Source organism: Lissotriton helveticus, chromosome 2_1 (genome assembly GCF_964261635.1).
Source record: "Lissotriton helveticus chromosome 2_1, aLisHel1.1, whole genome shotgun sequence".
NCBI classification, from domain to species: Eukaryota; Metazoa; Chordata; class Amphibia; order Caudata; family Salamandridae; genus Lissotriton; species Lissotriton helveticus.
Window position 1 is genome coordinate 373115740 of NC_136059.1, and position 18847 is coordinate 373134586.

Sequence of the window (18847 nt, forward strand, 5' to 3'; positions counted from 1 at the left end):
AAGGGAGGCAGACAGAGGGAGAGGGAGGGAGGGAGGGAAAGGGAGGCAGACACAGACAGAGGGAGAGGGAGGGAGAGGGAATGGAGAGCGAGGGAGGGAAGGAAAGGGAGGCAGACAGAGGGAGAGCAAGGGAGGGAAGGAAAGGAGGAGGGAAAGGGAGGCAGACAGAGGGAGAGCGAGGGATGGAAGGAAAGAGGGAGGGAAAGGGAGGCAGACAGGGAGAGGGAGGGAGGGAAAGGGAGGCGGAGAGAGGGAGAGCGAGGGAGGGAGGGAAAGGGAGGCAGACAGGGAGAGCGAGGGAGGGGAGGAAAGGAGGGAGGGAAAGGCAGGCAGATAGAGGGAGAGCGAGGGAGGGAAGGAAAGGAGGGCGGGAAAGGGGGGCAGACAGAGGGAGAGCGAGGGAGGGAGGGAGGGAAAGGGAGGCAGGGAGAGGGAGACAGAGAAAGGGAGACCGACAGAGGGAGACAAAGAGAGGGAGGGAGACAAAGGGAGACAGAGGGCAGAGGGAGAAAAAGAGAGGGAGAGGGAGGGAAACAGAGGGAGACAGACAGAGGGAGACAAGGAGAGGGAGGGAGACAGAGAAAGGGAGAGGGAGGGAGACAAAGAGAGGGAGAGGGAGGGAGACAGAGAAAGGGAGAGAGAGGGAGACAGAGAAAGGGAGAGGGAGAGAGACAGAAAAAGGGATAGGGAGGGAGACAGAGGGTGACAGACAGAGGGAGGGAGGAGGGCGGTAGGAGGGTGACAGACAGAGGGAGGAGGGAGGGAGGAGGTTGACAGACAGAGGGGGGAGGGAGGGAGGGAGGAGGTTGACAGACAGAGGGGGGAGGGAGGGAGGGAGGAGGGTGACAGACAGAGGGAGGGAGGAGGGAGGGAGAAGGGTGACAGACAGAGGGACTGAAGGGGGAGGGGGAGAGTGACGGAGGGAGGAGGGCGACAGAGTGAGGAGGGCGACAGAGTGAGGAGGGCGACAGAGTGAGCAGGGCGACAGAGTGAGGAGGGCAACAGAGTGAGGAGGGCAACAGAGTGAGGGAGACAGAGTGAGGGAGACAGAGAGAGGGAGAGAAAAGGAGAGAGAGGGAGACAGAGAGACAGAGAGAGGGAGACAGAGAGAGAGAGAGAGAGAGAGAGAGAGAGAGTGAGACAGTCATAGTGAGCGAGACAGAGGGAGTCAGGGAGGGAGAGAGAGGGAGTGAGAGGTAGTGAGACAGTCTGAGGGAGAAATAGGGAGAGATGCAGGGAGAGATGGAGGGAGAGAGGGAGGGAGAGAGGTTGAGAGAGGGAGGGAGAGGTTGAGAGAGGGAGAGAGAGGGAGAGAGCGAGAGCGAGAAAGCGAGCGAGAGAGAGCGATGACTGTATGCTGGGTCTGGTAGCTCAGTGGAAGAAGGTGTCCGCTACAAGGACCTGTGTTCAACATCATGGTCACAGTTTTTTTTGTTGCTCTAGCCCCGCCCCCTCCCCCACTGACCCCGCCCCCACCGGTGCGGCCCTCGGGCACAAACCACACTGTAAATTTGGGACCCGAGAGAAAGTTTGTGAGTACCCATGCTCTAGATGCTACAAATATAAGTTATGCCTTTAATTTGATAGCTGAGTTGTACATGTCGCTCTCTATGTTTATAAGGCATAAAGGGAATTTTTTTTGCCACAAGGGCATTGACATGGGTCTTTAGGCTGCCGGTGGACATTGTTCTACTTCACCACTGTATGGCTTCTAAACACAGACACGCATGATTAATCCGAGGCGCTTCTATGGCGCAGGGATTGATCTTATTCGCATTAGTGTAAAGCTGCATTTGGAAACTTTTAAGGCTTTACATAAAAGTGGTGCTGACCCAGAAGCCATGCAAGAGATAGAAGTAGAATGATTGGAGCCGCTGCAAGGGGCAATCTTGGTTTTCGGCAACTCTGGCATTGGGCAGTGCTGGCTGTAGACTCCAAAGAAAAGCTTTGGGACTCCTAATAACTTTTTTCACAAATTAACCTACTGCAGGTGCTTAGCACACCTACAGAAGGTTGTATGTCAGATTAGTTTTGTAGGACAAATTTTCATCCTGAATATTCTGGTAGTATACTCTTAGGTTGTTTGCTTGAGAATCTTTCATTCAACTGAACAGGTCTGAAGGTAAATACATGTATTTATTTATTTAAGTATGTATTTATATATGTGGCTTTTCATAGTGCAAGCTTGGCCGAAGGGCGCTGGGGCGCTTTACAAAAGAACCCACAAGGAGACATGAATATTAAACCCTAACAAATAAACAAGTCAAACATAAATCAATATACCAGCCATAGCCAGGGTCAGAACAGAATAAAAGTAGGTTGTAATGCAAGGTGAATAAAGACTAAAATAATATGGCTGAAGGTTAGAAGCCAACTACTGTAGTGTAGGGGAGCCTGAGACACAGGTAAACAAGAATCTGAGTGAAGAGTAAGGGCCTGATTCAAAGTTTGGTGGATGGGTTACTCCATCACAAAGGTGACAAATATCTGGTCTGCCTCATTACAAGTGCCATAGGATATGAAGCACTTGCAATAAGGTGGACGGGATATCTGTTACGTGTGTGATGGAGTAACCATCACCAAACTCTAAATCATGAGGTTGAGCTTGCTGTCGAGGATTTTACCCAGGGATTTAGCATAATACATGATTACTCGTTTGCAATTGAGAAGAATACAGAAATCGATACAAGATTGTATGTCTAGACTGACCTTTTGGATTAGAGTATTAGAAACACAGTCTTTGAGTGGTTATGTTTCTGGTGATGAGTTGACATCCACCTTTGAACATTTTCAGGAGTTTTAAAGAGCACATCATTGTCAGATGGGGACATGGTTTTTAGGTAAATCTGGGTATTATCAGTTTATTGATGACACAGTAGCCCAGAGTTTTTTTAGGCTGTGCCTAAGTGGTTCTATATACAGATTAAAGAGAGTCAACCAAAGGATGGAGCCTCAAGGGACCCCTTCTTGCAGACTGGCATTGCTAGATTATCTGTTGCTAATCTTAACCATTTAAATTTGGTGGGACAGATAGGGGGAGAATCCATTTCAAAACACTCTTTCAATGCCCATGAAATTCTTCAGAATGTTGATCAGGGAGATATGGTTGACCATATCAAGTAAAGTTGAGAGGTTCATAAGTACAAGTTAGCAGGACTGATTGGAATCTAGGAAATGGAATGCGTCATCCACAACTAGCAGAAGTGCAATGTCAGTGTTACAGCCATGTCTGAATCCACACTGAAAAGTGTCCAAGTAATTGTTCAATTAGAGGTGGAAACAAAGGTGGGGAGCAACACAACTTTCAATCATCTTCCGCAGGAAAGATAGACCTCATAACAGGCAGAAGTTGTTGAGGTCATGGGTGTCAGTTGATGGTTTCTCAAAAGAGGTGAGAATTGACCAGTATTCAAAAAGTCTGGAAATACAACTTGTGTAAGCGAAGAGTTTACTAAGGAGGTATAATATTGGAAAAAATGATTGACTAGGTCTTCACAAATGGTACCAGGAACTGCTGCGGTAAAGAGAAGTGACAGTTTGATTTTGTCAGTTTGGATCTTGACATCCAAGCCAAAGATGGCAAATTAACTACAACTACACACTTTAAGCCTACAGCTAGGAACTGTTTACTTAGATTCAACAGTTTTCATCCTAGACAACTGAGGGAAAATTTGCCCTTTGGGCAGTTTTTGCGCCTGAGGCGCAATTGCTCAGAGAAACAAGATTTCAACATACAAGCAAAAGACCTGAGTACCAAACTACTACAGAGAAATTATCCCCAACACATTGTATCAAAAGCTAAAAAAAGAGCAAAAAACAATAACAGAGACGCCCTTTTGGAACACAAGACTACTGATAAAACTGACAAAAACAGGGGACCAATCTGTATAACAACTTACAATGTAGCCTCTGACCAAGTAGCCAAAATTGTAAAAAAACATTGGAGAACACTGAATAGTGGTGGTCTCAATTTCACGCAGCCAATGTTCAGCCACCGAAAAGGTAAAAATCTCAGAGATTTTGTGGTCCATACACGTCCAAAGGAAGTGATGGGTTCTGTAGGATCTGTACGCCTCCTACATCTCTTACCATCAGGTCACTACCCATGCACAGATTGCAGTGTTTGTCATTTGACCACAGCAACAAAACAAGTACTTTGTAACAATGGAGTCACCTGGGACCTTAGATCGTTTTCCAATTGCTTCACAACAAGTGTGGTTTACATGATTACCTGTACGCGCAATTTGCACTATGTTGGTATGACCACAAGGAAGGTCAGCACACGCATTGTGGAACACCGAAGTAACATCAGGTGTAAACATTCCAACACGAAAATAACAACACATTTTTTGGAACAAGGTCATACTCCCAATGACATGCAGTGGGTGGTTCTAGAATCCATGCAGAATCACACAAACATGGAAAATAAATTGTTTGAGAAAGAGCAACGCTGGGTTTTTAAATTGCGCTCTCATATTCATGGCATCAATGATGATATACCATGGGGGCAATTCACACAATGAAGCACTACCAGGCACCTATGTCTGTAAATATAATCCTCTTGTTAAAACTCGCTGACGGCTACAAATCAAATAGTTTGTCCATATTAAAGATCATAAAATCACAGTAGAAAGCAATATATATATTGTAATTCTATGAAGGCAGCTTACCAGTAACGAACCAACATCGATCTTATGGTTTTTGCACAAAAAAATACCAAAATGGCCGACACTGCACCCAGTCACCCAGATGGAAACATTCAAAAGCACACGGGGTAAACTTTTTTTCTACATTATCCCTTCAAAATGTGCCTTAAGAGAAATAAATGATGGTACAATCATTTTTATTTTTGGTCCATGATTTGGCCAGTTTAACTGCAGCGCGCGGTATACACCCAAGATGGCCACCGAAAGAGACACGAACATTTAGCTACCCATACGGTCTACTCCATGACAATGACAATGCGGAAATAAAATACAAAAGCAACCTCCCGGCACCGTTTCTCTAACATTCGCTCCGGAGGCTAGAGAGTAGGTGAATCGGCCTCTAGTATCCTGTAATCAAGTAAGTGGGATTGCTGACCCCGGAGGTCCAGGGGGACCGCTGCCTCCACAATTAGCCTTTTTCCACTAACTCGATGTTATTCCAATTTTTCCCATTTCTTTTTAACCACCAGATTGATGGGATACAATTCCTCCGAGTCCATGGGGCAAAGTTAGGCCCTGCAAAATATATGTAAATTGAACAGTTCTGTGTGTATGAAATATGAATGGTTTTTTCACGAGGTGCTAACCACGTTTCTTTCATCAAAACGTTTGTTTATACACATGGATAAGATGGCGCATATATCATATGTTTTATGTGTTGTGTGTGAAATATATGTACATACCTGGAGGGGTCTTGCTACCCCTTAACCACAATGTTGTGTTCTTTCTTACAGATACCACGTGATTATTTTCTTACGTAGGTACTGGATGCATGCTTTATTCACTTGCAGCATTGAATTGATTTATTTTCTATTTTTTCATTATTAGCTCATGTGGGCATTATTAGGAGTGGCGAACACAGGGCTGGTCCCTGTGTAGTCCTGAGGAAAAGCTTGGGGGACGCTCGAAACATGTTGACAGATAGGAACTAATAGGTACACCTAAACTCATTGTTCTTTAGGCACCTTATTTATTCTACCCCGTTTTTAATTCTACCACCTAGGAGCAAGAATGAATCATTTATAGCTAACTAGGCAGGTATTTTAAATCACTTACACATATCCCACTCCATCACATCACAGTTCTCGCACCACACATAGTCTAATTTAAGTGCTCCTACATAGTTCGCAAGTCGTAGCACGCCCCAGCCCGTAGAGGACTGGGATGCCCCCCATGATGAAGCATGTCACCGTGGGGCAACCCTGGTGAGTGAGGGGACACTAAGAAAAAGATTTTGTTTTCCTTTTCTTCTACTATACACATTATTCCAACCCCAATGAGTGTTGTGAATATGATTATAATAACATAGCTAGGCTCTTGATCTCTGGTTCAGAGGTTTTCATGACTTGTCAGGGTGTTGCCACATGTAGGACAGATGCCAAAGGTTGGCTACCTATAAAGCACAGCCGGCTGATGAGATGCAAACAACTTATAAAAGATCAATATACCCACAAGCCTTCTCCATCACATCCTCTTCCTTATTCTCTGTGAAGTATCAGCTACGGTGTCTCTTTTACTTGGCATCATGTTCTGCACAGTAACTGGAAGTACATGTTTTTTAGGTATTCCCAGAGACCGCTTTGTATACTGCTATTTAGTTCCAGTGACAATGGAAGACCGAAAGGACCCCTTATCCACAGCACTCAGCAAAAGCATGAGCAATATCAGACTAGCCCAGCTCGTCCCAGAACCAACACACACCACAGGCAACACATTGGATCCCATCTTCACCGCAAGCCATACCATTAAATAAAACTCTACAACACCCCTCATATGGACTGGCCACTCCATCATCCACTTCCAAATCAACATACCTCAAGTCAACATCCCTACCAGGTTTAGCATTCCAGCTGGGGTAAAATCACAGAAGCAGACTGGCTCAGCGTCCTCAGCACGGATCAACCTAGCCCAACAGACAACCCCGACAAAGACATCAACAAGTTTAATAGCTGGATCAAGAACTGCGAAGACTCCCATCCAACCCAACAAGCATAGTAGATCATAAAAGCAAGACGTCAGAGACACCAAATTAAATGGAGAACCAGCCACAACACCACCGAAAGAACTACCTACAAGGCTGCACTATGAAGCTATCACCAGCAAATAAGAGCCACCCAGAAAAAAGGACTATATTGAAGGAAGCTCCAACAGGAGATCTTCTCGATGTTAAAAGGTTTCACCTCACCTCAGCCACTGTCACCAACATCACTGCCTCCCAGCAACTATACAGCTTCTTCCACAGTAACATTTCTAACATCTACAGTAACTTCTCACACCAACGCAACCTCAGAGAACTTGTCACGATCCTACCAAACTCCAACCAAGAAGGTCACCTGACTGAATGGACAACCTTCACCAGAAACATCACAGCGGCAATCATGCAGACCATCCACTCAGGAGCCCCAACAGACCCATGCCCCCACAACAACTACAACCTGGGAACATCACCAATCAGCACCACCTGACCCACATCATCAACACCTCCATCATGTCCGCCACTTTCCAGGATAAATGGAAACTTGCAGAAATCAATGCCCTGCTCAAGAAGCCCACAGCCGACTAGAATCAATAGAGTGACTTCCGAACCATTTCTCTGCTTCCCTATTCAGTCAAAGTGATTAAGAAGGCCTTCAGCTAGCCACTCACAACTCACCTCGGACCTCACCATCTTCTAGACAACACTCAGTCAGGATACAGAAAGAACCACAGCACTGAAAACAGCACTCATCACGGCCACCGATGACATTTGAATCATCTTGGACTGAGGAGAAACAACAGCCCTCATCCTGTTCGACCTCTCTACAGCCTCCGACACTGTCTACCACCCTCATCAGAAGAGTCCACAAGATTCGCATACAAGGATCCGCTCTCAAATGGATCTGTTCCTTCATCACAGGAAGAGCCCAAAGGGTCAGGCTGCCATCCTTCACATCAGAGACTAAGAAATTGAATTTGAATTTAAAATACTTATAAAGCGCAGCGTTCACCTAGACGGTTTCTTGGCGCTGTGGAAGCAAAGTTAACAGAAGGGGAACAGAGAATATATTACTGCGGAAATGCCTGATTGAACAAGAAGGTTTTTAGGCCTTTGCGGAAAAGCGAGTAGTGTTTGGCCGACCGCAGGTGGGCGGGAAGGGAGTTCCAAAAGGTGGGTGCCAAGAAAGAAAAATTGGCCCCTCCCCATTTCTTCCACTTGTAACGGGGAACCTGCAGCAGGGACTGAGAGGAAGACCGGAGCTCTCTGGCAGGGGCGTATTCCTTTATCAGGGAAACAATAAAAGCCGGAGCTGAGCCCTGACGGGCCTGGAAAACCATGCAACCGGTTTTAAAAAGGGAACGCTCCCTGACAGGCAGCCAGTGGAGCGCCTTCAATAACGGGGTGGAGTGATGGGATCGGGACAGGCCGTACACAAGCCGGGCCGCCTGATTTTGCACCAGTTGGAGCTTTCTTAAACTGTAGGCTGGGGTGCCGTTATACAGGGCATTGGCATAGTCCAGCCGGGAGATCACTAGAGCAGACATAATCAGTTTGAGTGCAAGGGGGGAGAAAAATCGGGAGACAGTGGGAGTAGTGCGAAGAGTGAGAAAACAAGAAGAGACGACATAACTAATTTGTGAGTGAAGGGTAAGGTGATTGTTCATTTTAATGCCTAAAGTCTTAACTATAGGAGAGGGGGTGGGAGGGAGACCTAAAGACGAGGGCCAGAATAAAGAATTCCAGGGACTGGAAGAGCCACCGGTGAGAACCAACTCGGTTTTATCGGGGTTCAGTTTCAAATGGTTGTGGCTCATCCAGTCCCGGATAAAAATCATAATAGACTGAAAATTAGAAAGAGAATGGGACGAAGGAGAAAGGTCAAAGATGAGCTGGAGGTCATCCGCATAATTATATACGGTGACCTCCATCTGCTGAAGAGCAAAAATGAAAGGATAGATGTAGAGATTAAACAAAAGAGGGGAAAGGGAAGAGCCTTGAGGGACACCACAAGTGATGTTGAGTGGACTTGCCGTGAAATCTCCCAGCCGGACAGCCTGGGTGCGGTCCCTCAGGAAGGACGACAGCCAGACCAAGGCTGAGCCCCCGATTCCCGCCGCTCTGATACGTGAAAGCAAGATGGAATGGTCCACCGTTATCAAAAGCGGCGGAGAGATCGAGGAGCACCAGGGCCTGATGTTTGTTTTGGTCCATGCCCTCCCTGAGGTTATCCAGGTCCGACACCACGACAGACTCAGTAGAGTGCCTGGGTCGAAAACCCGCCTGACGAGACGCCAGGCCCCCAGTTGCTTCTACGTGGGCACTAAGTGCCGATGTAACATGGCGCTCAAGCACCTTGGCCAAAAAGGGCAGCAAGGAGATGGGGCGATAATTGACTGGGGCGGAAGGATCTGCTCCAGGTTTCTTTAGGATAGGCACTATTGTAGCAGTTTTGAAAGCTGAGATCACAACCCCCTGCGCCAGGGAACTATTGAGAAGAGTGATCGGGGGCTGGGTGCAAACAGAATAAATCTGTTGAAGAATGCGGGCCGGGCAAATGTCTGCCGGAGAACCTGACTTTACTTTAGGAAGTGTTTCCAAAAATACTTCTTCAGTAAGAGGGGGGGATTGAAAAAAGACAGCACTGAACCATGGAGGGGAGAGGAGCAACATAAGTAGGAGGGGGAGTGGGATATTGGTCTTGATTTTAATAATTTTGTCCAGAAAATAATAATTCAACAAATCACATAAGGACTGGGTGGGGAGGGGTTTAGGTATAGCCCGCTCAGAAAAAGCTAAATCATGAACAATAGTGAAAATCTCCCTTGCTTTGTTCTCTGCCACCAAAATCTTAGCTGAAAAGTAGGCGGTTTTGGCTTCAATAATAGCTTTTTTGTAGTCACTTAATAGTGTAAGATAATGGGTTTTCAATAAGGGGGAGTAGTCCCTTCTCCATTGCCTCTTTTGATTGATATGCAGAGTTCCACAGAGATTGTCCCTCAGCCTCACCCTATTCAATATATAGATGACACCACTCACCAACATCATTTGACCACAAGCCATCACTGTCATCTCCTACTCTGATGACACTCATCTCGTTCTCTCCCTGATGGACAAAACAACCACTTCTCGACCAAATGTACCAACTGCATGACCGTGGTAGCAGACTGGATGCAAACCAACTTCCGGCATCTCGGCTCAGACAAGATGGAAGTACTGCTCTTCGGCAACAAGACTTTCCCATGGGACTTCACCTGGTGGCCATTGCAGCTAGGACCAACACCCACACCCACAGACCATGCAAGAAATCTAGGGATCATCCTAGATGACATGCTCAACATGATGGCTCAAGTCAACGCATTGTGCACCTCCTGCTTTCACATCCTACGCATGCAGCAAAAAATCTTCAAATGGTTGCCCAGGAACACCAGATTGACTGTCACGCAAGTATTTATCACCAGCAGGCTGGACTATAACAACACTTAATGCCAGAATCACGAAACAACTCCTACACAGACTCCAGGCCATCCAGAACACTGCTGCAAGACTCATACCCAAGCTCCCAAGCCACACCCACATCACACCACACCTCAGGAAGCTTTACTGGCTCCTCATTCACAAGCACAGCCAATTCAAACTTCTCACGCACACATTCAAAGCCCTACACATCACAGGACCAGAATACCTGACTAGCCGCATACACTTTCACCAACCCACCAGACACCTATGCTCTGCCTCACTCTCACTCGCACCCATCCCTGCATCCGCAAAAGCAAAACTGGAGGTCACTTATTCTCCTACATCGCACCCAAGACAGGGAACAACATCCTTCAACAAATTGGAGCCTCCTCCTCACTTCCTAAGTACCGCAAGAAGCTGAAGTCCTGGCTCTTTGTATAAGCATCTGGGGACCACACACCTACTCACTGGCTCAAAGGGCTGGATACTATCTTGTGTGATTAGAGCACCAAACAAATCAATATAATATTACATACTATAACAATGTTGCTTATGCGGTAGTGATGGGAAACATCCTTTACATTGCGGTGGTTACACCGTGATGCAGTTGCAACGCAGCCGTTACAACTCAAGCGTTACATCGACTTGCGCTGGATGGCGCTATAACCTAAGGAATAGTAAGATTTACTATTCCAATACCTTCCCTACTGTACGTAGACTGGTGTTGGAATAGTAAATCTTACTACTTCTAAGTCCAGCGCCTTCCAGCGTAAGTCATTGTAAAGACTTACGTTGTAAAGACTGCGAAGTAACATACCGCAATCATTTTGATTGCGTTGCTACATCACATATTCGTTGTGATTATGTGTTGTGGATGTGTATTTACTGGTAACAAGAAGTAATCACCATGTGGTATTAATCCATCCTGCGTTCTTGTTATTGAAGCAGTTTCTTGGAAACCCTTGTTGAAAAACACATTTATTGCTCACAACCATGTGCAATTCTACATTTGCGAGCTGAAAACATCTAATGGTGTCCAGCCAACGTTTACCAGGAATAGACCTGAAGCATAAAAGTAAAAGCAAACTATCCTTCAAGACAATGGGCTGGCCATTCTCCCTAGTACCTTATATGGTCATATGTGCAACTAAAAAAATATAACTAAAGTAAAACTGTATCATACTTACACTAAGTTGCTCCTCATCACGTAACCATCTGTAAGATAAATCAAAACATATTAGAATGAACTAAAACTGTGAGTGTAAAAAGTTAGAAATTCCTTTCTGAAACTTTGCATAAGAATATTCTGCCCTTGCTTATAATGTCTGTATAACATATGTCAGATCTGGTATCTTCATTTGATTTAAGTTATCATTTGTAGTTCAATTCATATTATGATAACTTTGTTCTAGAGGTAAGCCCTCTTTATATGTCCAGGTATTGCCGATTTGTTTGCCAATGGGAAATTACACCCAAATTAAGTCTGAAGGGGACATACCTTAGATGTTTTATAGATGGGCTAAAGTACCCCGCCGGACATTATAAGGACATTGCAAGTCACAGAGTAGTTCCTTTATAAGGTTATGGAACTCCAAGGTGACTTTCCATTTCCTTATAAAGCACGACAGAGCTTACTTTATTCCTTATAATACATGACCATACAATCACCCTTCCCACAGACTGCTGCAATCAGGGTGTGTTGCTCTATCATATGAAAGAAATAGAATGTTTGTAAACATGAAGAATAAAAGTAGAATCTATAGTCCAAAATTAAACGCCTAAAAATATTTGTTGCAAAATATATTCGAATAAGTTTAATACAAATCAAATTTTTTTAAAAATGTATCTCAGAATGTGTAGAAGCACACAGAGAGATTCTATCGTTCCCATAACTACCTATAGCCTGCAAAAAAATAAACATATTGCCGAAAATATCTATGTTCTGCTGATGGTTGTTCATCTATAAAAAGAGTGCAAAAGCAGGAAAATCCAGGTTTCGTTTTCACTAGGGGTAGGCGTAGTTTGCGAAGTAGCGCTACGTGTAGCTACGCAAAGTGCACTTCGCACTACGTGAGCTACACGTAGCACTACGCGCACTGCGTCGTAGCATGTTCGCACTGTGCAAATGTAGTTTTCAATGATTGCACAGTGCCGACAATCACTGTGCAAACATTGAAAACGGCATCTTCTACAGTGTGTGAGCTGTACTTTTCTGCCGCTTGAGTAGATTTTTACTCGAGCTGCAGCTTTCTCAACGCGGACTGGTAGTTTCTCATCGTGAGTGGTCGCGACCACTCGCAATGAGAAACCTGACCTCCCCGCGTTGAGAATCTCGCCGGGAGGTTTATTTTCCATGCTCGCGATCGGCAACTTGATGTTGCTGATCGCGAACAAGGAAAAAGTCTGGCGAAGATGTCATTTTGCTTGCTCGCGGTCGCCAACTTGACGTTGAGGACCGCGAGCAAGCAAAAAAAGACCGCTGCACTACGCTACGCTACGCATGCTTGCACTGTGCTACGTGCAGTTCGCGTAGTGCGAATTTGCTCTAACTTCGCAAACCACGCGAGCATAGCGTAATGCTTTGCCCAGGGTTAGTTTTCATTTTTTAAACTACAGCTTCAAGCATACTCTGTGTTCTACCTTTCACCTTTGCTGCTGGTTCTAACAGCAGACATTGTGATGTATTCCTATAGGTTCTGTATCGATCCCCCTATTCCTGACCCTATTCTGGTTAACAAACTAACAAGTTAACTAGCAGCCATCCCATGAGGCAGAAAACCCCCATGATGCAGGAACCGTTATCTGATAAAGCCACACTACGGCACAGGAGCGTGTTATCTGATTAGGTCATAACGCTTGCCATCTAATTAGACAAGCGATATTCCTCCAGCCCCTGATAAGGCATACGGAGTTCTCAAAACAAATCAAACCTATGACAACCTGGGAAAAACCCTGCGGCCATTGTTTTGATTTCACCGAGAACTTCAGCAAAAGAATGTGCTAACGACCTGGTCGTATGACATCCTTATTGACGTATCTATGTCCATCCTTACGTCAATCTCGGCACCTTAAAGGTATAAATATTACCGATATTGCCCTATGCAAACACACGCGGTGGTGACGAGATCGGAGCAGCCAGACTTGCCGAAGCCCAGAGCAGAGCAGACCCCGCTGGCGCAGCCCCGCCTTTCCTGACGCGCTGAGAACGAGACGCTGCTTTCTCCTGCCGAGAAATCCAGCTCCGGCGCTTCCGGGTAGCCCTCGCAGGCAGCCTGGAATATCGAGACCAGAGACGAGAGATACCATCCCTCATCCATCCTAGATTCCAGGTACAGAACTGAATAACCCCTCACAGAGAATTCTTTAGTCAGTCACTTGGCAAAACAAACTTAACTTAAACTGTAACTTTCTATTCCCACCCACGCATTAGACTTAGGTCAGGTACACGGGGTAGGCGTAGTTAGAAACACCAGTTGAGTACGATTAGTCAAATGTATATGTGTATGTAATATATCCTATTCATTTTAAACCTTCATATGGCTTAGAAACCATATCAATGTTTTTACAGTATTATTTTATACTTCTGCTTTTAATGTATGCACTTTACTTAACCATAAGTATTGCAATAATATCGATCCATTTCTCTTGTATGAGAAAAGAGACTGATCAATAAATAACATCTTTTATTGAACACGCCGTCTCTTCCTTTTCTCTACAATCTGATGAGACTAAGAATGCACGTACTGACTGAGTAAAATAAAGTGCCTTTTGTTTTCACACGACTCTCGAGATACACTCTTGATTAGGGGAGAGCAAAGTTGTCATGTTCTATGGTTGTCAGAAACTAAATCCCTTCTTGTCTATCCAGGGAGGTTCAACTCCTCCTTGCCTATTCGAGAAAGTTTCTAGTGAACTCTGAGCTAGCTGGTAAACCCAAAACTTTAAGTCTAATATCGACAGTAGTAGACCTAGTTAACGTCTGGTCTAGGCCTATACTATTGAAGGTATTATTCCAATGCGCAGAGCCTATTGGGATAATAGGAACTACACTACATGGCACCCAACGCGTTTGGAAGGGCGATAAAATTAACGTAAGACATTTAGAGTAACTCAGTCGTGCTTTCTCACTCAGACCCCTTTTCCCATAATACTCCAAAGACGTCTGGAGTGGGCGAAAGGTAATATCCGCCAAACCTCGCAGGAGGAAACTCCTATGTATGGTACTTGGTTTAGTCAACGTTGAAGGATAAACCGTTCCAAAATATTGTGCATCTAATCTTTGTTTCCACAAGAAACCTGATCTGCAAACAAACAAAGTAACCATCCTGTCGGTAAAATGGTAGATAGTGATGATGAAAGAGAGGCAGTTAGATTAGCAACTGAACTCGCAGCAGATGATACTGCCCTGCAAGAAGCAGACCAGGATATAATACTCATCCCGGTCATCAAAAGGAAATCTATAACCTTAAAACTTATAGAAAATGGACTGACACCTAGAGGTGGTACAGTCATATTCGTAATTGAGGCACATGAATATCGGCAGACAGAGGTATACTATTCATGGATACATTTTCCAGCAGCAAATGCTGTAACAAAGTACTTCCACTATTACAAAACAGAGGAACCTCCTAATGAGTACACTCCTTTTGAGGAGGTGGAAGTACCACTTAAATTTCAAGAGCACCTGCTCTTATTTAATGGCGCCCTAAAACATAATAATCACATCACCAGGCTCGGTCCCTTAGGGAGACCAGGAGCAACGTGGCCGGTCCTAGCCGGATACACACCGCATCCAGAGTTCGAAAGAATGCCTGCAGCAGATCTTTTAGTACAACTAAAACAATTAATAAAGATACATAGACAATTAGTCCAATATGTGATGCGGACTTCAACAATTCAACCAGCAATTAAAATTCCACAGTTGACCCCTCACCAGGGGAACACAAATAAAATTACACCACAGAACATACAATCCTGCCTAGGTAAAGTACCAGCTAAACGGGAACAAATACCATTCTGGTTAGCACAAAAAATCACCCAAATAGAGGCTGTGTTTCCAGACACCACCCCGTTAGAAAAACACAGGATTCTGACTATCTGTCTTCCAATGGGAATCGCACCACACATTGAGGACTGTGACACTTGGGGTACAGTCTTTGCTTCCATCTACACAAAAACGCACGGTGTTCCATCCATTTCGGTAATACCAGAGGTGCTAAAACAAATTCAAGACGAATATGGTCCAGAGCCCGCTTTAACTCTTGGTATGAAATTACTAAAAGACTTCAAGCAGGTCTCGGCTATATTATTAGCCAACATAAAGGGAGAAGCAGCAAACGTGGCGATCCGCCAGAGGTTAAAGGAGACAGATATAGCAGACCAACCAGCTGAAATTGCCAGAATTATAGAAAAATCCTATGAGGAACTAGGTAGAGATAGTTTAGGTGGAATACCAGTAAAACCACAACTGATTGAAAGTCCTGAAAAAATATTTTTTAATAATAATTCAACATCACAAAAAAAGAGCTGGGATGGAAACAAACAATCCAATCCTAAAGAAAAGAAATTCCAGTCCAGAGGAAGGTCTCCTCGGCGGAGAGAAAAATCTCCGAACAAAAGACACAGGTCACCCCAAAGTGACCCCTCTGGGAAAAGATATAACCTTAGAAATAGGGATAATATAAAGAAGCCTGATAGATATCAAGACATTGATACACGTCCCTCTCAATCTTTTCAGACTTCCTCGCAGAAATCGGAAAGAAGAGGACGATCAGAACAAAGAGAAGAGCACGCCAAGTCCAAAGACAAGGAACCTGCTCAGCTAAAAAAGAAATTACAAGGGCAAGCGACAAGGGAAGAAACAATCCTAGCCATTGGATACCGGGACCGGATATCAAAAATCCTGGGACTACCCCGGCTTAGAGACCTGAACATGACTTGGTTTCTTTCATTTCGACCAATGTGGCATCGATGTGTTTTACCTGTATTAAGGTGCCTGCTATGCGGAGAAGAATGCGTGTTAGACACCTGTCTGACGCTACAATCGGATGCGCCAATGGATGCAGAAACATTGTTGAGTCCAACAAAGGCTCATGCTTTGTGCTGCCCTCAACGGCTACCAATCCTGATGACGGCATTCGTGGAAGCTTCACCACTACGATTAAGGGGTAGTGAGGTTCAAAATGAAAGCAGCATCGATCAGGTACGACCTTCTGTCAGCAATCCAAATCGGAATGTCAATGGAGACAATCATGCGCATGAATGCATGGTTACACCTATTTCCGAGTTAGTGGAACTCTCCCAGGAAGCTGTTGACAACTTTTTCGAGAGTCTAAATGATATGATGTTCTCACCAGAGCAGAAATAGAGACTTTTGAGCAAGCTCGTACACGGCGTTCCCTGAATTTGGCCTTCAACTAGAATAGCAAAATACCATGAACAACTTTCCCTCCAGTTCACGGACAGCACATTTTTTTTCAGCAGCCCCAAAATATTTTTACGAATTTTTCGGGACACTTATTTTCTGCTTAAAGTAAGAACTATTCTTAGAGAACTAAGATTTCTACTTTTAGATAGTATACAAATGCGTGATTACTTTAGCATTATTTCACAGCTTGAGTGCATACAATACATGTAAATGCTTTTTTTCCCCCGTATATTTGATAATTTCAAAATGCATTTATGTATTTTGGGGTGGTAAGGTATACACGATACTCTACAGTATGTTTTACTATGCATAGATTAGTAAATATGTCCATAGTTAGCGTGGAGTGGGTGTGATGTATTCCTATAGGTTCTGTATCGATCCCCCTATTCCTGACCCTATTCTGGTTAACAAACTAACAAGTTAACTAGCAGCCATCCCATGAGGCAGAAAACCCCCATGATGCAGGAACCGTTATCTGATAAAGCCACACTACGGCACAGGAGCGTGTTATCTGATTAGGTCATAACGCTTGCCATCTAATTAGACAAGCGATATTCCTCCAGCCCCTGATAAGGCATACGGAGTTCTCAAAACAAATCAAACCTATGACAACCTGGGAAAAACCCTGCGGCCATTGTTTTGATTTCACCGAGAACTTCAGCAAAAGAATGTGCTAACGACCTGGTCGTATGACATCCTTATTGACGTATCTATGTCCATCCTTACGTCAATCTCGGCACCTTAAAGGTATAAATATTACCGATATTGCCCTATGCAAACACACGCGGTGGTGACGAGATCGGAGCAGCCAGACTTGCCGAAGCCCAGAGCAGAGCAGACCCCGCTGGCGCAGCCCCGCCTTTCCTGACGCGCTGAGAACGAGATGCTGCTTTCTCCTGCCGAGAAATCCAGCTCCGGCGCTTCCGGGTAGCCCTCGCAGGCAGCCTGGAATATCGAGACCAGAGACGAGAGATACCATCCCTCATCCATCCTAGATTCCAGGTACAGAACTGAATAACCCCTCACAGAGAATTCTTTAGTCAGTCACTTGGCAAAACAAACTTAACTTAAACTGTAACTTTCTATTCCCGCCCATGCATTAGACTTAGGTCAGGTACACGGGGTAGGCGTAGTTAGAAACACCAGTTGAGTACGATTAGTCAAATGTATATGTGTATGTAATATATCTTATTCATTTTAAACCTTCATATGGCTTAGAAACCATATCAATGTTTTTACAGTATTATTTTATACTTCTGCTTTTAATGTATGCACTTTACTTAACCATAAGTATTGCAATAATATCGATCCATTTCTCTTGTATGAGAAAAGAGACTGATCAATAAATAACATCTTTTATTGAACACGCCCGTCTCTTCCTTTTCTCTACAATCTGATGAGACTAAGAATGCACGTACTGACTGAGTAAAATAAATTGCCTTTTGTTTTCACACGACTCTCGAGATACACTCTTGATTAGGGGAGAGCAAAGTTGTCATGTTCTATGGTTGTCAGAAACTAAATCACTTCTTTTCTATCCAGGGAGGTTCAACTCCTCCTTGCCTATTCGAGAAAGTTTCTAGTGAACTCTGAGCTAGCTGGCAAACCCAAAACTTTAAGTCTAATATCGACAGGAGTAGACCTAGTTAACGTCTGGTCTAGGCCTATACTATTGAAGGTATTATTCCAATGCGCAGAGCCTATTGGGATAATAGGAACTACACTACAACATATGACACTAGAACTCAAATGTAACAAGTTATTAAAGTTGATCGGCTATGTCATCTCTTTATTACACATGACTAGATCTGTCACAAGTCACCTATAATTAGGAAATTAGAGGCAAGCTTTTATACAGAGATTAAAGGTGTCCATGTATTACAAATATATACATCTGTTTATCTAGATAATCTAGAATACATGATATATTAACAAACATTTGAGGAGTTAAAAGTTAGAATTTAGGTATGATATAAAAACAACTATGGGGCTAGAATAACTGCTGGCTATTTCAAAGGAGAATGTTCGCATTCATCGCTGGCTCATACAATACAACAAAAGATCTGCTTTGAACTTTTCTGCAGAATTACGACCTAAAACTACTAAACACAGACAGATGTTGGCAGTGTAAGTGTAGAGGTACTTATTAGAATATGGACAGTGCAGAATAATTTGTAGTGATTTTAGGATAAATCTGTCTCCAGGTTTTTACATTTTTGGGAGGGGAGCCCGTGTTAGTTATGGCTCCCCTGTTAAACCTGTGCCCATGCATAGATGTTG

General features: G+C 44.3%; 1 protein-coding gene across 4 annotated transcripts in view; it reads right to left on the reverse strand.

Annotated features, from left to right (window-relative positions):
• FYB1 (FYN binding protein 1) overlaps positions 1 to 18847 on the reverse strand; it is a 710353-nt gene that overhangs the window by 28893 nt on the left and 662613 nt on the right. For all 4 annotated transcript variants that reach the window (XM_078674989.1, XM_078674991.1, XM_078674987.1 and 1 more), the window contains one exon: positions 11328 to 11355. In XM_078674989.1, the coding sequence (XP_078531115.1) occupies positions 11328 to 11355 (28 nt within the window). The remainder of the gene's footprint in view (positions 1 to 11327; positions 11356 to 18847) is intronic.